At 36.6% G+C, this 21,805-nt stretch overlaps 1 protein-coding gene across 9 annotated transcripts in view; it reads left to right on the forward strand.

Annotated features, from left to right (window-relative positions):
- ATP11A (ATPase phospholipid transporting 11A) overlaps positions 1-21,805 on the forward strand; it is a 131,799-nt gene that overhangs the window by 62,083 nt on the left and 47,911 nt on the right. For all 9 annotated transcript variants that reach the window (XR_008820098.1, XM_056327864.1, XM_056327863.1 and 6 more), the window contains exons 2-7: positions 273-395; positions 11,653-11,742; positions 12,892-12,972; positions 16,520-16,627; positions 20,471-20,599; positions 21,085-21,188. Coding sequence is in view for 8 of the 9 variants with exons in the window: in XM_056327864.1 (XP_056183839.1) it covers positions 273-395; positions 11,653-11,742; positions 12,892-12,972; positions 16,520-16,627; positions 20,471-20,599; positions 21,085-21,188 (635 nt within the window). In the remaining variant the exon portion in view is untranslated. The remainder of the gene's footprint in view (positions 1-272; positions 396-11,652; positions 11,743-12,891; positions 12,973-16,519; positions 16,628-20,470; positions 20,600-21,084; positions 21,189-21,805) is intronic.

Here is a 21,805-nt window from a genome sequence, read left to right on the forward strand (position 1 = left end):
TATAAACCTGAAAAGTCAGAATAGTGATTTTCATTAATTCCTATGTCTCGCCTTAAGGAAGAGTGCAGTGTAGTTAAGGCAGAATTTTGACAGTTGACTGAGTTTTATGTGTTTTAGTGGTCTTGAGATCATACAGAGAAGTGTGAGGGGTCATGCACTGATGGCTATGTATGTGTTGGTGATCAGACACATAATTAGTTAACTCATCATGCGACTCAACTTTACTGCAGTAATACTGCGTGAGCTGACATGACAACTATTTTTCCCCATAGTGCGCTGGAGAAGAGAATTGGGTGGACAGTCGGACTATTTATGTTGGGCATCGTGAACCACCTCCAGGCACTGAAGCGTACATTCCACAGAGATTTCCAGATAACCGAATAGTCTCATCAAAGGTAATAGTATTTGCTTGTCTTCATTTACATTCTTTATAAATGTTATTCTTTGTGTGTTCATTTATTTCCTTCAAGATTTTCTTCCTATACTTCGTATATATTTCTCCTTTACCATGACTGGCAAAGGTAAAATGAAGGTATCTCAAGTTTCTTCCACAAAAACAAATTGCCAGATTGCCTCGAACGTGAACAAGAATAGGATGTCTTCTCCAGCGTTTACTATAGTACGTAATAAAGTCTTAGTGTGATAACTGTGCTTTTCTGCAAAGGAGTAAGAAAGCAGTTTTCATTTGGGGCAACCCTGGAGTAAAGAAAATCTTCCCAAGGAAAGACTGCATCCTTGATAATCTAAAGTAATACCTCATAGTAGTAGGTCTGTTATGATCAATGTAAGTGCTCAACAAATGAAGCCATCTCCACAGTAACAGTGCCATCCCTTCAAAACTTCATATTGTCAAAACCCCATAGAAATAATATTCTTTGTTGTACACATACAAGTAAATGATTCTTAAACTCTTGGCATTGTGATACGTTTGTGCCCTTTAGAAACCTTCCAGTTGTTGGTCCTCACTTAAACTAGTAAATCTTTCCATGAGTTTCAGGAGGTTTCTCTAGGCAGTTGGGTTGTTGATACATGGTTTAGTGGCAGACTTGGCAGTCCTGGGTTAATGGTTGGACTTGATGATCAAAAAGGTCTTTTCCAACCTAAATGATTCTATGATTCTACTCTTGGCCTGTTTAGACTGATGGGCTTGCTTTAGCCAGAGGTTCATACTGCAACGGCATAGAAAACTGAACATTTGCAGCTTCTTGTATGGCTATCACCCCAAGAACTTCAAGTTCTTAATGTGCTTAGACTTCAATCTTCATGATCACACACCTTCAACCAGTTATGAAATAATGAATTCAAAAGAATAGCTCCTCTACTTGAAAAAATTCTTGAACAGTGACTCAGATCCACATGCTCATTTTAAGAATGTTCGTAGCATTGTGATCTCAAGGAACTGAATGCTTACCTTGATGGATCTGAACACTTGCCATCCATTAATATGATGGCAAAGCTGTAGTAAACCCCACGCTTTTCTCAAGCTGTGTCTCATTTCTTATGCGAAATTTTGTATTTTACTACCTTCCCTTGCTATTTTTTTTACTGCCTTCTTTCTGTACTTCATTCAGAGACAAAATAATAACAGTGTAGTTTGGCACCTTTCATTAGATAGAAAGTTTGACAGGTAATGTAGTGGATAGTCCAGATGGAGTACAGTGAGACTAATACAGTGGGAGGTACTGTGCTCTACACATTAATTTGTATTTATTGCCTTTCGGATTACTGAAGACTAAAGAAATTTAATGCAAATTATTGTATTCCTGTGACACTTTTCTTATTTTTTATGTCATGCATCTTATCTGGGACATTTGTAAATAAAGCCATTGAAGCTACTGCTGATACTTTTTGAAAGAAAAACATCAACTCTTCAGGATGTTTACATCTTTTTGTGATATGAAATTATTGGAATTTTCAAGTTACTGTGAGATTAAGTATGACTTTAAACTGGATTGAGCTGAGGATCCCTGCCAGCATTTGGTAAACATGTATGATTTCAACTAGCTCGGGAAGAAGACTTCACTATGTTTTATTTGGATATAGAGCATGTTCAGTTAGATGTTTTAAATGTTAAACTCTTTAGTTGTGAACTGTATCTGTAAACAGTTTTCCATAAACAAAAGATAAATAGTGGAAATAATGTTTATATATATACAATGTTTCTCAAATTTTCTGCTTATTGATTAAACTTCTTACACTGCAAAAAACAATGTCATCTTTGTGAAAGTAAATACAATGGTGATATTACAGGAGGGAACGGAGTTCACATAAATGCTTCATAATATTGAACGGTTTCTTAGACTGCTGGAAGCTCAGTTTTACTGACAGTTGTCTTTATGTGAGAACTTTCCATGCTGTCTTGCCTGTACTGTCTCTTTTAAGTAAACACCTTTATTCGCATGCCTCATCCCAAACAGTCTGCATAAAGCACTGTCATGACATGACTTGCATTCATTCTGGCTCTGCAAGCAAGCTAACTCTTAACCTTTCACTGTCCTTGTCACTTGCTGTCTTATGAACACTCTGCAGGGGCACTTACCACAGCTTAGGAAACACAGAGGTAAGCTTGTGAAAAATGATCAGATGTACAAAATTAAGATGGGAGGTCCATAGTTGTTGGAGTAAAATAAAAATACATACACGCAAGCACACTATATAAAGTTTTCTCAACCATGAAGGGTATTTCCTTAGTCTTCCATCAGTTAGACAGACAGTAACTTTCAGCTGTGCTTTTATAGGTCTTTAATGCTTATATAAGAAAGTATATGATTGCTCTTCAAGGATGAGGAGCTCTGAACTTCCAAGTACAGATTTTACCAATTTAAGACAAACAGAATTTCTAAAAAGGATGGTTTAAAACCATGAGGAAACTTTATCAGTTAGACTCTCGGTATGCTGCTATACTAACAAATGTCCTGTCGTAAAGCCCTGAAAAAAGACAGCAGCTTGAAATAACTAGGAGAGTCTTAAGGTTCATATTACTTCCTTCCAAAGGTAAACTTAACTGTCTTCACCAGAGGTTTCCTGGTGTTGGCAAATTAATAATTTGATTCCAGTACAGAGGGATATTTCTTGTATATTGCAGTGTCGCTGTGGAAAGTGGTTAATGCTCTTCTGTCTGCTTAATGACATATTCCTGGTCATGAAAAATGATACATAGACAGACTTTGGCCAGACAAAAAAATGCTGTTTTGATTTGATGTGTTAATTCAATTATGATTTTAACAACACATTACAAAAAGACTGTGTTGAAATAATATAAGGCAAAAAATTCTGTCTTTTGGATTGTACATGCAGTTTGCTTATGTTCTAGAGGCAGTGACCTTTGTAAAGTGGATCCTTGTGTTGATCTACCTTTTAGCTACTTCAGCTGCCTAGGGTGTTAGCCTTTAAAGTAGCTGTTGCATGCCCTTGATTGAATATATCATATGACAGTGATGCAGCATGGCAAAATATCAGCTGTTAGAAAATCCTAATGTTTCAAATGAGAAGGAAAAAGTAATTGTATCTGCAGGGAGGTTGATTGCTTTTTTTCGTAAAAAAAATTGTTTACAGATTAGTAGTACGGGTATGTCAAAAGGAAGGTGGGTTAAACTATGTAGCAGTAGCAGTTAACAGAATTTGGTGACAAACAACTTACTCCTTCTTCTGAAATGGGATAACAAAAGGGTGGTTTTTTTTTTTTAAAGGCTGATAAATTAAAAAGCAACCTTTTAATATGAAACTTCCTTAAGGTCCAAGCTTCATATTTTTGTGCTGGGAGTATCCCAGTCAGTATGCTAAACAGAGTACATGTGTAGGAGCACATGGATGTACCTGACCAGGTAAGAGTTGCCAAAGGACTGTATGGCACAGGATGCTGTCACCAGCAGTAGATGCCTAGGGAAGAATGCAAGAACAAGTGAGCATAGACTGATACTTCCCCTGAATACTCTTAGTATTTGCTGATCTGCGACTTGGCCATTTGTGAGCCAAAAGTGATGATTCTGTATTTACTAAGTCTTTAATGGATTTCTCCTCTGTGAATTTCTTCAACGCTTTTTGAGCCCGTGTAAATTTTCAGAATACATAGTTAAGGCACAGTTAAACTGTAGAAACATTTCCCAAAAGCGACTATGAACCTTCATTTTGAAACTTACACTTGCTAAGTTCAGTTCACGTTCCCAGTCCTTGACTCCGAGAACAACCATTACCCCTCTTTATCTTCTTGATTCTGTTAGTGATCTTCCACCATATTTCTTTCCAGGCTGAATAACTGTAGTCTGTTTAATAATTGCTTGTGTGGAAGCTAATTCATGCCTTTGGTCTGTCTATACCTTTTCCCAAGCCAGCTGTAGGGTTTTTAAGATGGAGAAATTCACAGAGCATTCAAGGTGTAGGCAAACTATGGATTTATACAGCAGCATAATGATGTTTTTATTCTTTATTCATTTGTTAATAATTTCTAGCATTCAAATTCCTTTTCCTGATGTTGATCTGATATCTTTATAGAACTGCTATGCTTCAAGGATCTCATTCATTTGTAGACAAAGTAGGTATTTGCATCTCCTGTTCTAGCTGAATCAATGAACTGAAGACTAATTGGATGTGCACATTTGTCTCTTTGAACGGAGGAGAAAGTTGTATAGAAGATAAAACCTTTTTTGAGGCAACAATATGGAGTTCTGAAAGAACATGTTTAATTACAGCTGCTTACTGCTTTTGACAGAGAACCTAAAGAATGAACCACAAGAAAGAACGAAAAATTTCAAAGATGCCAAGATAGGAATAGCTTGTTAAATGAGAGATTAGAGGCTTCCCGGTGTGTCAGAGACAACTGATGAACTTAAAAACCCCAGGAATGTTCAGCAGGAGGACTGATTGTTTTTTCCATACCCCCCATAGAGAAAGCTGGGTTAGAGAGACTTACAAAGTTTTTTTATTTTTCTTTTCAGTCTGTGGGTAATCAATAGGTAGTATTTTGCCTTGATGGGTCTGTCTAGCTGCAAACTTACAGTCACAGTTTTATAAAGAGAAATTTTTACAACTATAAAACCCACTTGTGCTTGGGTCATTAATGTGGCTGGAAACAATGGGGCCTAAGCTTCCAAAAGATGATACTGAAGAGTAGCGGGATATGACTCTTAAGTGAAATGCAAAATTGAATCTACAGTGGATGCAGAACTGTTACTTGAGGAATTTGCCCTAAAGAGATTTCATTCAAATTTATGATATGCCATTATGAAATGCTGACTTGTACTGTCACTTTTATTTCCTGTTCTTCGTATAAAGAAGCAATAAGATGAACTTAGATGGGAAAACAGTACTATTATTAACACTGCTTTGAAATGCAGTACAACTGTATTCGTGGACCAGAAGTGTTCCCGGTTTTGTTTCACAAATAATACTATCTTATGGTATTTTGCATGTTTCCTTGGGACTTCTCATCAAATACTGATATAAACATTGATTTGTATGAGAATAGCCTGAAACAATAATACTGCATGCTGAGAATTCTATAAATTGCAAGGGAAACCTTAGCTACCTTCAATGTTAATCTGATTAATTGTGAGTCATCTCAATTGCAGTGACTAATAGTTAAATAAAGTTAAGTAATTCTGTCATGTTTCACTGGATGTTGTTGAATTGTTCCTTTCTTCCAGCAGAAATTCATGCCCTTGTGCTATACTTCTTCCCTGAAGCACTCACTCTTAGTGTCATTATAAAAACACAAAGGCCAGTAGGGGCTGCGATTTAACATTTCTCCTAAATGTGGCAACAAAATGAGAATACTGAAGCTTAAGGAAATAGTAAAATGTCTCCACCAAGATGAGCCACTTGGAATGCAGAAGAGACCTAGGCTGTCCCACACCTTTTCAAGGTGATGCTTTGCAACTGAAAAGATTTCTGTGGCTTCTCCAGGACCATGACGTAGTGATCTCAAGATGAGGAGTTCAAACACAGCCCTAAGCAATGACATTTGAAAGTCAAAAAAGCATCCAAAGCCCACAGTGGGAACTGGCATGGTCATGTGTTTGTGGAGTTGATAAATATTTGTGTAGCATGACGTGGGGACAGAGAGCATGGGGAGATGCAAATGCACATGGGACAGGTAATGGTTCAGGGAATGTTGTGTAAGTCTTGTACCGTGGGCATGCTGATCTGCTCTAAGAGCAGCTGTAACACGGAGCTCTCAGCTTGTGCCCAGATAATTCACCGACTCACAGCCATACTGGCTGAAGCAGTTACATAATTAAATTTATTTAACTATTTAAATAAATTAACTGCAAGGGTTAAATAGTCAGGTTTGCCCATCCGTGCCAAAGGAGCAGGAGCTGTTAGCAATGAAAAGAGTAAAGGGGACTGACTGCCAATCAATCTCAAATACTTCTGAATCAGTTGGACTCTGTCTGGTGCCAGCTCAGGGATAGCAATACCTGTTAAGGGATGGGAGTGCATGGGTGTGCAATTCTCCTTCCAGACACAGTAACACAGTTTCCTTCTGTGGACAGCTGCCAGTGCCTAGAGAGAGCAAGGAAGAGCTGTTAGCTCTTGATCATCCTGCTCAGGGTGGGATTTCCAGGACAAAGGATCTCTGCAACTTCCCTTGTGTTCCCAGGAGAAGCCATCTACCTTTCCCCTGACTCAGCCCGGAGTTAACAGTGATCTTCTATTCTCTGTTGGGACTGCCCCAAACAGAATTTTAAAGTTTTTCATATCAGTATGGGGTCTGTGTAGAGAGAAGAGGAAGAAAGGAAAGAAAGCAAGCAAGCAGGTCCAAATCCCACACCAGGGAGGGAGGACAGGTGTCATTCTCTACACTTCATATGTGAGGAAGTAAAGCTTGCTCACAGTGATATGTGTTTGCTCACAGTCTTTCTTCTGTTTTTCTGACGCCCTCTGCAACTTCTGTCTTCAGTCAGTCATCCTTGCTGTAAGTTTTGTGGGTTTTTATCAAATTGTAATTAGATAATCTTCCAGATGCTTGGGGATGTCTTTGTCAGAGGAATTCCTGGAGAGATAACCCCTATTTGATGAGACTGAGAATTGCTGATCAAGGAATACAAAATATATGATTGTTTGCCAGCAACTGTTTTCAGGGAACCCTATGATGAAATATGTATATTTGTTCATTCAAAGGTGTAGGCACCATTTGAACCAACTTCCCTAAACATTTCATTTTTTACACTTTCTTTTGAGCGTACACTCACTCAGCACAGTGGCTCTTAGTCACCTGCAAAAGCCCTACATGTAATAGAGCTCACAGTGATCCCTGTGATGTGAACTACCCAACATCATGTAGTGTGGAGAAATGGAGGGTCTCTCCCTTAGTGGAGTGATAATCACTGTGCAGGTGACATGCATGTTAATACTTTTTATTAAAATAAAGTTGACTGTGTATTTCTACATTAATTCCAAACTGTCCTAAACATTGCAATGAATATTACTATTGCGATTTTTTTTTTAGTCATATATAAGCACAGAAGTCTTCTGCTTGAAGTTTTCTGCTTGAAGGAGTTAGAGTTGAAACTGATTTAATACATCAAAGAACATAGATCAGTTCTGCTACAGACGTCCTGTGTGTTTGTAAGAAAGTCACTTGAGATAGACAAGCCATACTCTCAACTCGGTTCTTATGATTTCAGCTAATGGTTGATTTCCTTTTTTCACACACTGCTATAGTGTTCTCTACTCTGGGTTAGACAAAAATCCCAACATTTTAATAAACAAAACTAATTTAAAGAAATTGTTAAACTTTTGAGCAGACCTTTTTCAGCTCTTCTGCTGAAGATGGATAATTATTTGTATGTAATATATATAATACTTAGGTTGTTTATTAGCATAGTAATGTATAGGGCATTATATAAATGTTACGTGCATATATATATATATATGCACACACACGTAGTCCAGTTGTTAAGCTGTCAGCTTTAACAATGTATTGTTTCTGGGTAATTGGTCGGTCCTATATAAATATGTGTATTTCAAATACTGAAGTCACTATGGACCTGTTCAAGTTCTGTGTATGTGTCTTGATCTGTTAAAAGAAAAGCACTGAAAAACTTAAGGAATTAACTGCAAGATTATTGTTTAGCTTTTATCTTTTATTCCCTGAATTTATCTTCAAGATTAATTCTGTTTTGCAGAAGGGATGAGAATCGATGTAGCAAGATGTCTGCAAACCAAGGCTGAAGCAATATAGTAGATATTTCTTTAGAATAGTTTTAAGCATTTACAAGTAAAAAAGGTCGAGGGAAAGGAGTGAAGTCAGAGCCAGTTGGAAGAGAGATGGTGACTTTTTAAACAAATAGCTGTAAGAAATGAGGTGTTGACAGAACTCAATAATGCGATACGTGGTGCTTTATTTCTTAGAACTCCAGCTTTTGATATCAAGTGATTACTTAAGAAACACTCCTTTTCGTTCAGAACATTATCTGCCTCTTAGGAGAGAAAGGGAAGCTTGAAATGTGAGCCAAAATTCTGGCATGCAGATCTCCAATGAAAGGGTCAAAATAAAGCGTTTAAAACCTTAAACCGTTGCTAAGAAGACCCTATTTTACATTCTTGAATGCATGGGATTGTCTCGAACAAGGAAGTATTGGAGCTGGAAGCAACATGGCACAGTGAGATGAAGCAGGGGCATGAGCGGGAATACTGTGGAGGTGAGGCATAAGTAGTCCAAGCACATGATTACAGAAATACACCAGCACTGCAGGTGCTATTAGGATTATATATAGGAAGAAAATCTACCTGAATTATGCTGGTTTGCCTCTAGACAGACTGATTTTACAGTTCTTCGCACAGTGCTTCAGATGCATCTGTTCATACAGCGTGCTCATCTTTTGGCTGAATACATAAGTACTGCTTGGTGTCTCATATATTGCCTCCCATACGCAAAAGTCATGCGTGTGCTCTGGCCTCTAACTCTTTTGCAGCAATTGAAAAAGATCAGTTAAGTCTTCCTCACCTTAAAGCTTCAAGTGCGTAACTATTTGGATAAACTTATTTCCCTTAAGTGAGTTATAGTGAAAAAAGGTAGTTAAGTATATGTAAACTGCTTTTCAGAGTTTACAAAGAACATGACTAGAAATTATCAGAAGGAGAAAGATGGCATTAACGCTCTGTCTGAGCACACTAATCTGATGTATTTAATGTCTTCGTTTTTAATGTTTTCTTCTTCAGTGGTTTTTATTTTGTTCCTGCCTAACTAGAGTAGCAAAACTGCCTTGAATGCAGTCATAAGATAAATCCTGTTCTGAGTGGCAGCCACTCTGTTGTTTCTCCTGGGAGCGATTATGGTGGTTAAATATTAATCATCCATTTTTAGATGCTTCTCCGAGCTAATGATGGCTGAGGCAGGGGGAGGTCTGTCTAGACATCTTAGTGGTCTGTCTTCTTGCCTAAACTTCAAAAATTGATACTTCTCTTTTGAAGAGGAATAGGCAGAATAAAGATAATACTTTGTATGTCTGAAACCCAGTATAATAAAGTGCCTGTCAGGCACTGTCAGTGTAATAAAGTCTGTCAGGTTGTTTAAAAATAAAGTTTTAAGAAGTTCGCTATGTTAAAGAAGCATCCATTTCAAGTAACACCTCTCAGACTATAAAAGCAATCTGCTCCCAGGTTATTCACATTTATTCAGCTAAGAGGGTCGCTGACCAGAGCTGGAGCCGTGGGCAAGACCACTGCTTGACAGGGATAGCAGGGAACTAAGGTTGGCATATGGGAAAGATCAGGTACTAAGGGTGAAGAAGAGCTTTCAACCTTTTTAAAGGTTATTTTTTTTAACTAACTTTACTTCCTTAATCAGATCTTTTAACTATCTAGTCTGACAACAGTGTGCTGTCACCACACATTTGGTCAAATAATCCTCTAGGACATTTAAACAGCAAGTTATTGCATAAGAGTTTACATTTTTATTTTATGAATGGTGATTTGGGGAGCTTGTCATTGAACTGTAACAGTCAAAAAAATCCTTTAACAAGGAGAAATTGTTCTATTAAAAGAACTAAACAGAAAAACTTACAAAAGTTTTTCACTGAAACCTCTATTCTTTTTTCCTTCTTAGTGGGTAGAGATTCATAAAAACTAAATGCATAAGATTAGAAAACATAGATAACTTGGCTGATAAGTTAACGATGAAAATCTAAAATTTACCATAGATTAGGATATATTGTCATATATCACAACAGCAGCTTTGAACGATCAGGACTGTTGTGCAAGAAAAAATAATCAAGTCTAAGCAGTTCTCTTTCAAAATTCCAAGGTAAGTAGCTGGGCATCATTCCAGTCTGGTGGAAAGTATTCTGATTGCAAGATGAGAGCACTTGACTTTCCAGCTGTTGCATGTATGCCTGCCTGAGTTTTGGCTTGCTCACAGGTGATTTAATACTGAGTTAACTATTAAGCAGGATAAGTTTACTTTGGGCATGTTTAGAATAAATAATGATTTTTGGCACATGGTAGGAAAAGAACATTTCATTCCTATGGCTTACACGTCTCCAGGCTTTAACCCTCTACAAGTCAAAAGATGTAATAGTGGTCTCACGTACAACTCAAGCATGCTTCTTAAGGATCCTTTTCATCTGCAGATGTAATAGATGTATTTTCCTTTTACAATTCTGGCTGTCATTGCTTTCAGGGCCAAATTCAGATGATGTCTAACTCACAGCATAATTTGTGTATCGGCAAATGTCAGTGCAGTCTGCCAAGTAGAGACAAGGCACATTTGTAGCAGAGCAAATAAATTAGGAGAAGCTTCTTAGCCCATCTCCTTTGAAATGAAAGTTACATTGGAGTTGTCATTTTATTATGTGTCAAATGATAATTTGGATAATAAGATGATACAGTATTAGTTCTCTCAAGCCATTTTTTGTACCTTTTCACACAGTTCTAGCTCACATTTTTACATGCATTCCAATAAGCAGTCCTTGCAAATTTTTTTTGGAGTTACAGAGTGAGCTCTGTAAAGAGTGTGTTTGAATATCCTGCAGGGCAGGGGGACTAGATGATGTAAGGTCCTTTCTCTGTCGCGCTTATATGATTTTTTTTTTTCTTTGAAGGTTTTGCTTTTTCTGTTTGTACTTTTATATGTTGTTTCTTGTGTCACTTTATTAAACTTCAGATAATTTGTAAGATCAGTAGAGAAATATGCAGCCATTTACTCTTAATCACTGCTACAGTTTATTTTGAGGAGTATGTTTGCATCCAAGCCAAGGAACAGAAGAGGGGTTGACAGCTTCTATTTGGTCAGCTTGCTATGACTACATAGTTCACTTCCAGAGTGCCACCTACCTCGTCAAGTCATGCATGCAAAACAGAAGTGAATTAAAAGTGCTGTTTGAAGTGATTAAGATTTTTAAAAAAACCATTAATGGCTTTAAATGTATTGTTCTGTAGCTAAATCTCTGAATGAGCATTGTTGCTAGTCAAAACTTATTTCAGTTGCTAGTACCAAGATTATCACAGTTCAGAAAATTGATGTGATTCTAGGAATACATGATTGTCAACTTAAGATTCTGTTTCAGTAAATTATTAAAGTAACAAAAATGCTCCTGCTTCTTGTTTAATTTAATCTTGAATTGTGAATGTTGAATTTGTTTGAGTTTTAGAACACAGAATGCAAATACTGTTTCTCTCACAAACACGCATAACGTGTGCATTTGTTTTCAGTATACATTTTGGAACTTTGTACCGAAAAATTTGTTTGAGCAATTCAGAAGAATAGCTAACTTCTATTTTCTCATCATTTTCCTTGTTCAGGTAAGCTATCCCCATTTTTCAACAAATTTCTGGACTACTCCTAAAAAACAAAGGAGTTGAAAAAGATTTAAAAATGCACTGGGTTTAGTGACTGCAGAGGTAAATGGTTGAGCCTGGACAGTCTTCTACACTGTTGATGTGACAGAAGGAGTTTTATTTCATTTCCAGGTTGTAAGTGTGAATCTAACCTAAAGAGAAGTTAACACCATCCTGGCTAACACCTTGATGGCAAGACATCTCTTGATAAAATTGAAAAGAATGAGTGTAATTTTTATTTTTACTTTGTAATAAACAAATATCCACATCAGTAAAACCATTGCTATAAATTATTCTGATTATAAAGTTTTGTTAGTTTTGCTAAATATTTTATAACAGATTGATGCCTTGCAGAAACTTTCCAACTCACTGTTATCAAAGCCTGTAGAGAAACAGAAATACAGATGCTTACACAAGGCTTGCTTAGGGTGATACACAAATATTTGTTTTAGTAATTATTACCTCAGAAAACTAGTTCGCTAATTCCTAGGTCTCTTCTTCCTGAACCTTTCACAATCACTTAAATGTGTTAAACAATAAAAATCTCACTGAGCTAAGTGAAAAGGTGTATTACTTTGCACACCAGATTCTGTAAAAATAAAAAGCTATGCAGATTCCCAGGACAGTTTAGATTTTCTTATGATTTGAACTCCCTCTCTGGATTCTACCTCTTTCTTTGTAATTGCAGAAGCCACAGCTCACTATTTCAGGATTTACCCCTTGCATGCATAAGAACAGCTGTATTGTTAAATGTGTAAAAACAGCGCCATGCTCATTTCTGATGCTGCTCAGTAATTTTGCCTCCAAAGCCACAGCTTTTCAGTCTGGTACTTACTTAACGTCTTGGCAAGCAAATATTTTTACTAGACTTTAATATCTGAATGTTAATGTGATCTAAATACAGTATTGTATCTTACAGCATATAGGAATTTTTCAAATGTTTTAGTATATATGTTCTTAAAACCATATTAAAAGTACCATTCTTTTTAATTAAAATTCCTTGGTGCTTTGTAGCATATTGGTGGAATGATTACTTGAAACGTCTTGCTTGAAAAATTGTGTGCTTACCTTCACAAAAATGTAACCAGAAAATATTTGATCCTTTTTTTGCAGTTAATTATTGATACACCTACCAGTCCAGTTACAAGTGGACTTCCACTTTTATTTGTTATCACTGTAACAGCTATCAAACAGGTGAGTAATTTAGTGAGCAAAAGTAAAACTAAAGAGAACATTGTTATTTGTTTTGCATTTCAATTTCCCTGCCTTTTTGTGTTAGGTTGTCTTAGGGCGGTGCCTAAAGAATGACTGCGATGAATTTTGACAGAGTAATTTTATTTTTGTTTCTTCAGTTTAAGTAGTATTGGTTGCTCTATGATGATGTCTACTAATTCAGCGCAAGCTTGTGAATTATTTTATAATTCTGATGTCCTTGTGTTCTGAGGAATCATCTACATGTTGTGTTAACTCAGCATAGTTTGACTTTTGTTTGTTTCTGAATAGCTATCTACATCCTGTTAGGTTTTTCCATAATGACTGAAAATGAATTTCAGTCATAAAGACTGAAAAACTTAGAAGATAAATCTGCTCTTACCTTTGCGGTTTCCTTAGCCTTTACAGTATAAACAGATAACAAAAATAATTTTGGTTCAAGTCTTCAGTATACGTTGATTGAATCTACAGTTCATAACGATAGCTGCAATGCTTTCTACAGATTAACACTGAACAGATGCTATTGTATTCTCTCATTTTTAATGTGCAAATTAATCCATAAAATTGAAGTATTTTTTAGAAATTAGTTCTTGCCACATAATCGAATGTAAAAGTTCCTAATAGAATTACATTATACAGTTATGGAATTGGATAGGTTTGCCATTTTTCTTTCAAGGTAGTACTACCAAAAGCAAGAGATTAAGGTAGCTTTTTGCTTGCTACTCTAATGCTGCAGTGCTACAGTTGACATGAGTGTGTAAATGTAGATGGGATCTTAATATTAATATTAAGATCTTAAAATTAATATAGATTAATATAGAATGTTTTAATTCATATGGGGATATTACAATCATATCTGCTTGTTATCAGAGCTTCTGATATTGCAAATTCAGTCTGTATCAGGAATGAGTCAAATGAGCTCGTGATTGCCCTTCTGTTGATTTAGCCAGAGCCAAATTTGTTGACTGTGAGTTTCAGGTCAGCTGCAGGTGGACAGAGGATACCTGATCTGGCCTAAGCCTTGCTAGTGCAAAGTTAATTCATCAAAATTTTTACTAAATTTGAACTAGCAAGTGATTTTATAAGTAGTACTTTGCATCTGGTGCCTACAACACTTCTGCCTTTACTGTAACATCTCACCATAGTTACAGAGTAGTTTCTAAAAATCTGGGCTCCTGAAGTAATAGACACAAATAAATGGTCTTTACAGTGATTTTGTTATGTGTTTGGCTTTTTGCCTTCAGTCCAATTTAATGATACTTGTTCCTGCAGGACAGCTATCAGTGTAAGAACTCAGTGGCACAATGAGTTCCTTTTCATGACTCAGTCTTCACTGAGTCTGGGTCTGCATACCAGCCATTTCTTTCCTTCATTTCAGTGAAAGGAATGTGCATGTGAAATGATAATCTGTGTAAGCAGCTTGACTTTAAGTGTCTTTTGCTGGGACGGTTGAAGGAGTTAGCACTTTTCATGGGCATAAGAAAGATCTCTCATGTCATGCTTCAAGAAAATGTTGTCTTTTGGGGAAAAAGGTCCCATGAAGTAGTTGGAACATCAAGGCAGTTTCTAGGTCAGAGCACTCCTCATTTTAGCTCAAAACTTGTAGAAGGGAGTCTGTACTTCTTACATGCCTCTGGACTATGATGATAAAACAGTGACTAAGAAAAGTGAGGATGTGGTGCATTGACCCTGGCCTGCAGTCAGACACCTACCCAGCCTCTCGCTCACTCCTCTTTCCCGTGGAAAACAGAGGGAAGGTGAAAAGACTTATATATCGCGTTAGTGGCACTTTAATAGGGAAAGCGACAGCTTGCTCATCACCATAAACCACAAGCCAAGCAAAATGAGGAATTCATTTGCTATTTCTCATCGGCAGGCAGATGTCCAGCTACTTTCTGGAGAGCAGGGCCTCAGCACGTGTAATGCTTGCTTAGAAGGACAAATGCCATCAGCAAAAATGACCCGTTTCTACCTGCTTTCCCTGAGCTTTTCTTGCTGAGCGCAATGTCATATGGTGCGGAATATCCCCTTGATCAGTTTGGATCTGCCATCCAGGCAGTGTCCCCTCCCAGCCTCTTGCCCGCCCCCAGCCAACGGACCTGTTTTTGGTGTGGGGAGAGAAAGCTTTGATGCGGTGCAAGCCTTGTTCAGCAGTAGCCAGAACACTGGGGTGTAACCAACACTGTTTTAGCTGCAAGTAAAAAGCACAGCAGCACATGAGCTGCTGTAAAGGAAGTTAACTCCATCCCAGCCAGATCCAGAGCAGCGGGTAATTTGGATTGTCTCTTCACAGGATAACTGATTACCTTCACAGTCTTTATGATAAATGCAGACTTTTCCTTCATTAGTTTTCAAAGAAACTATGGAAAGCAGTGCTTCCATTTCTTTACAGTGCTAACTATACACAATGAATATATTCTATAGTACAATTTAGCTTTTGCTGGTGAGCAAAAGTTGTGATACATGCAATAGCTAGTATTTTAAGTGTGGCTTTCCCACTCTTAAGATGTAAAATGTTACCCGTTGGAGTCTTACTGTAGTTTGATAGTGCCCTACCAAAGCCTGGATTGTGACATGCTGTGCCTAGTACTGCAGTTCTGTCTGTCAGCCTGAGTCTTTCTCCCAGCAACTGGTGTAGACTTTGGGACCTGCTTGAGGAGCTGTACAGGCCCCTGGAATTATGTTACACTAAATTTATAAAGACTCTGTGAGTTCTCAGATTATCTCTAAGAGCATCCAAGGTAGTGACACTTTTGTTCTACATTGAGTTTTCAAATGTGCTCAAGAGAGTTAGATATAAAAATGCTGTGGAATACAAGTGGTATTTTCCATCTCTTAACCACTGGTGTCTTTGTGAGTCCCAATCTTTATCACGTGGCAGCACCTTTTGAATGGAAAGTTGCAGATTCCCTGTCCTTTACTTTGATTGTTTGTATAAAACACAAATTCATAGGGTAATGGAGCAATCAAAATCGGTTACTTGCAAAGCCTCTTGAAACAAAATTCTTTGGGACTATATGTATTGCATATAGTGTTAAAAATTCTGATATAATTGTATGACAGTCAGGAAATATGACCACCTTCAGTCATGTTGTCACTTTATCACCTTTCAAAATGGAGTCCTAGTCTTCCCAAATGGATTTTATACACGTTCAGCTTCTCAGCAACTGTTTCTATAAGTATTTTGCACTTGCTCAAGAGTCAGTAAAGCATGAGCAAGAGGTGATTACTTGAACACCAGAAATAGTTCTACACATTGTAAACATCCCTATTCATCAAAAAGTCTTCATTAAAAATATGTAATTTTGTTGACTAACTGTAACCGTGAATACTCTTTTTCATATATGTCCAACTTGACTGTATTACTGACGTGTATCACGATTTCACTTGTTCTAGTGAGAATATTTTCTCTTTATTTCCTTATCTTGATCAAGGATAACTTTTTAATTTTTTGTTGCAAGCTAGAGCTGTTCTTTGTCTTTATAGCCAAATGTGCATCACTACATCATTCCATTTCACTGTTTTCTAGGGTTATGAAGATTGGCTTCGACATAAAGCTGACAATGCAATGAACCAATGCCCTGTTCATTTCATTCAACATGGTAAACTGGTTAGAAAGCAAAGCCGAAAATTAAGAGTAAGTAATTAACTCTAACAGATCTTAGGAGTCAGGCTTCACACTTGTAAAACAAATTATACAGAAATGTAGTGCAGTGATGACATAGCCTTTATTACATTTAATGGAGATTAGGCCCACAATATACTAATTTTTAATTTAACACCTTTGAATAAATATTTTTAGAAGCTTGATACATTTCTTTTTTATCTTTGTGTTATTAACTCATCTCATGACTGTTCCTTTCATTTTCCATTTTTTAACTTGAAATTTCACTTGTGATTTGTCTTTTGTCATTTCTCCATTTTTGGCTCTGTGGTTGTGCACATTAATAATGCATTTAAGCCTGATCATGATAGTCAATGCTATGAGTTTGTCCTGTGTATCCAACGCTTACATATACAACAAATTCAGAATACTTTCTTCATTACCCTTCATATCTCTTCATCAGCCTTCTGAATGCTGCTACATTCCCGTCCTGGTATTTTGAAGGTATTTTCAGAAATTAATTTCTGCTGCTGCTGCTTTTTTTTTTTTTTTTAAATCAGATTAACTTTTCATCATTATTCTCTTTAGAACTCAGCAAATTTGGTGGATATTTGTTTGGAATTTCCTTATTTCAGATATCTTTGTTAGGGATATCTTTTTCTGCTCTGCCTTGTTTGGGCATAAATGGCTTCACAGAGTTCATAGCCTTTCTGCTGTGACCTTCCCTTTCAGTGTGATAGTTTCTGCCTAGGGCTTCTCAGTAATAAAAAAAAAAAAATGTTAAGGCATCACTTGCTGAGTATTTCATGTGTGTAACTAAACAGTTAAACATTCCAAATAAAAATAATCAAGTACCATATAACTGGAATTTGTATTCCATTAATTAGTCTGTTGCCCATATTTTCCCAATTTTGCCCCTATTCTTTGCCTTTCAGAGACTGTATTTTGAGCAATTAAATGGTAGGAGAGACAGACATAGGAAATATTTGCATGGAAAGAGATACCTGTATGTATGGGTAAATGGGTAAAATTCTCTAACCTGTATTACACAAGAAAACATACTAGACAGTATAAAGGTAGATTCTTCTGCACCTAAAGCCTGTGGACATTTGAATTGCTGAAAGAAGACATTTCTTTTTCATAGAATTACAGAGTGGTTGAGGCTGCAGACATATCTGCAGGTCATCTGGCCCACTCAGAGCTGGTTGCCCAGAACCATGTCCAGACAGGTTTTGAGTATCTCCAAGGAGGGAGACTCCACAGCCTCCCTGGGCAACCTGTGCCAGTGCTCAGTCACCCTAGTAGTGAAAACAACGTGAGGCCTCCCATGTTTCAAGCTGTGCCCACTGCCTCTTGTCCTGTCACTGAGCACCACTGCAATAAGCCTGGCTCCATCCTCTTTGCACCTGTAGCTGGCACAGTGGCAATTGTTGTCAGAACACCTTTTAAATTTTTATTAAGATGCTCTTTGCTAGTACTTTTAATTGGTTTGGGTTTTTTCCTTATTCCTGCCTTTTTTTCTTTTGAATAGTGTTTAGATTATTAACTTCTGTTTTAATAGGCTGTTGTATTATAGATTGTTCCTGGCTTTTGCAGGATGTTGTGGATGCTGTGGCTTACAGAGAGAATCTTGCTAAAATAATAAGGATCATTCAATACAATGATATGTGAAAATCAAAGGAAGAGGACTGTTGTGTCTTTATAAGTTGGACTAAAAAACTCACTTTCTGATGTGTAAATGTTTTCAGTGGCAACTTCAAAAACTCTAGGCACAGCGGGCATTTTTTCTTATCCTTATTCTTGTAGTGACACTTCTGTCGGGAGGGGTTTGTTTGCTAAACTGCCCTCCCGACTTTCTCTTTTGCTAGATTCAATGTTCTGAAAAATTCTGATTTTTCCTTTTATGGCATCTGTAGAGGTGGTTAAACTTGCAGTAATATCACTGTGGTTTAGGTAGCTGGTAAGTAAATTAATGTTGTTTTCAGTGGTAAAGAGAGCTCGCAAAATCAAAAAGTTAAGTGATGTTCCTACAGTTTGTTCTAGGAATAGATGAATTCTCTGTCACCTGACAGTTCATTCAAGATAATTGCCTAACAGTGTTTTGAGTGGTTTTGTGACGTTCTCACTTAGAGGGCTTTATTATAGTTTATATAGTCTTTCATAATTAATGATTTTGTGGCAAAAAGGCAGGTTGTCTTGAAAACATGTCTTGGAGGAATAAGGCAATTTGAATAGTAGTCTGGTCCATTAAGGTTCACTGCTTTTCAGGGTGAAGGCTGTATGTTGTTCAGGCTGGCTCCAGCTGAGACATTCACTGCCTCTGGTTCCAAACCTACCCCTTCTCTGTCTCACTATGTTATCTTCACTTGCCTGAGTCTGCAGAATGTTACATGAGAAGTCATTTAATCAAAAGGAAATACGTGAGGAAATTAATCCCTTTCTCCATTTGAACAGCCCAAAACTTTTTATTATCGGTTAAAAGTGCAGCCTTTTTGCTCTAGAAAGGAAGTATCCAATTGTCATTATGCTGTTTTAATACATCTCTAATTTCTGTTCAGAGACTGAAAATTAGTAAACCCTACAGCTTATAATTTTCAAAAAGACACCATAATTTACACAAAAGATGGAAAATAACTTACTGAAGTATCCATTAGTTTTCATACCTGATTGTTGCAGGTATGCTTAGCAACTTGCATTCTTCTATGCCATATGTACAATCGGCAGTTTTTCATTGCTGTTGGTTAAAAAGCACCTTTTTCATATCTACAAGAAGTGAAATCTCTTTTGTTGTCATAATCCTAATTCTTCAGTACATGTTAATAAATCTTATCTAAGTTGTCACAATTTTATTTTTAGATGTTACTATTGTTAATTGTTATCAGACTCTTTTGCTTAACTCAACTGCTAAGGATATTGGGACTGAGCTTTTTTTAAGTGTATCATGAGAAAAATGATTAAGCTGAATCTTATGGTAATGAATTATGACATAAAATTATATTGAACAGATGTTGAGCTACATGAAAAATTGCAAAAATTACATGTTTTGATGGGATTTTTATTGAAATGTTGATATTCTTAAAACATGTAATAGATATTTTCTTTCTTTGTTCTTTTTTTTTTTTTTCCTATTCCTTTGAAAAACATTCTTAAAACATGTAATAGATCTTTTCTGGTTTTGTGGTTTTTTTTATATTCTCCTTTGAAAAAAATTACCTCCAAAAATGTATCAAAGGCTGGTTTTCTCAAATGTGTGGTTTAAAGTAATATTTTGAATTTATAGTTGATTGACTGTTCTGTGACACTCTTTAATATGCTGTAAGATAGTACCTGTGTTTGCATGAATAAAAGTTACTTTGCTCACCTTTAAACACGGATAAAAGTAGGATGGGCTTCTAGTCATAAATTCTGCTGAAAATGTGTCCGGTTTTCATTGGCAGACTTGGAATTCTTAGCTTTTTCAACTATCTCTAATTATAATATTTGGAGCTAGATGCTTATACTCAAGAGCCAACAAGAGTAGTTCACATCTCTAGCTGTTTTTGAAACAATATTTTGTTGTATTTAGTCTTAAAATGCGGATAGTATCTTCTGTCTCTCAAATAACATTGCAAAACTTAGTAAGACAGCACTTGCCAAAATGGTTATCCTGAGAGGAAATTTAGTACACAGTAGACCTCAGATGTTCGACGAGGTGTAGTTCAGTTTTTCAGATATATTTCTGTCGTTCTCTGCTCCTACGGTAAAATCTTGGTGTAAATAAAGATTGATGTTTTTTCAAAATATTTGAGTGAACCTAGGTTTTGATTTTGAAATCTGAAATTTGGGCTGCTACATAAATGATCAATGCATTTTATTTTGTTGTGTTTTTTTCCCTAGGTTGGAGATATTGTAATGGTAAAAGAAGATGAAACATTCCCATGTGACTTAATATTTCTATCAAGTAGTAGAGGAGATGGAACATGTTTTGTTACAACAGCTAGTTTGGATGGTGAATCCAGTCATAAAGTAATTAAATGTTCTACATTTTCTTTTTAAGGCAAAGTTTGCTTTTAATTTTTTATGCAGGTTGCAACATGACTTCATGCTTATATGTCTGAGCAGATACACTAAGTTGTGTAGCTTATGTTTCCACCAGTTGACTTCATTTTTCTAAAAATATCATTATTTTATGGGAAGCTTTAAAATTTATTTAGTTGTGATTTTGTTTGTGTCCAGTACAGGCATGCAGATGACAGAGATAATGCACAAACTTCTTTGTACTTAAATGCTTTCATGGTGACCTTATTTGAGTACACTGCAAAATACTTGCATATAATGTGCAAAGATGCCCAATTAGGAGCATTTAAAGATGCATCTTATTTTAACTATGATTTCTTGTGTAAAAGTCAGTAAATCTATTTCATGCTGAGCTGAAGTATATGTTAAGATTAATGTCTTGTGTATCTGTCCTTCCTTTCTAAATCTTATTTACACCTTTTTATTGACTCCAGACTTACTATGCTGTTCAAGATACAAAGGCATTTCACAATGAACAAGAAATCGATGCACTACATGCTACCATTGAATGTGAACAACCTCAGCCTGACCTTTATAAGTAAGAAAGTAATTCTTACCTGTTTCGTTAAAGGTACCCTAACAATAAATTATAAAAATAAAATGAAAAGCTAGTGGCTGCATGTGGCTGGTTAGAGTGGGCCCCACAGTGAGCTTGAAGTCAGGTTAGGCTTCCATCCATGCTCCTTTCCTGCAGGTAGCTCGCTGGACTGCTCTAGTGCAGTGGTTTCCGAAGGGGAGCACACAAGATGATCCACTGGGGTGTGTGATGAAAATTTTAGAACTTCTATTTCTAGTTGGTTTTTTAAATCTAAAAAATAAGGAAGAAATTAAGCTTAAATAACATCTAATATATTTCTTGACACTGGCACTCTTACTCTGTATGTCAGTCCCATGCCACGTAGAGTTTATGTGGAGTATCCGGGGAGGAGATGTTGTTCTACCATGCAGAGAGGTTGCCATTGGCACCCTCACTTGTTCCTGTGCTTTCAGCATATTGCAAAGTATTGCAGTTTATGTGTGCCTGGTTAAGTGGATTTATGGGTTGTACTATCTAGTTTTAACTAAAGTAACCCTCAAAAAATGGTCAAGTGGCCATAAAAAGATTCCTGCAAAGAAACCATGGATTGAATACTAACAATGCAAGCACAAGTCAAC

This window comes from Falco biarmicus, chromosome 2, assembly GCF_023638135.1.
Source record: "Falco biarmicus isolate bFalBia1 chromosome 2, bFalBia1.pri, whole genome shotgun sequence".
NCBI classification, from domain to species: domain Eukaryota; kingdom Metazoa; phylum Chordata; class Aves; order Falconiformes; family Falconidae; genus Falco; species Falco biarmicus.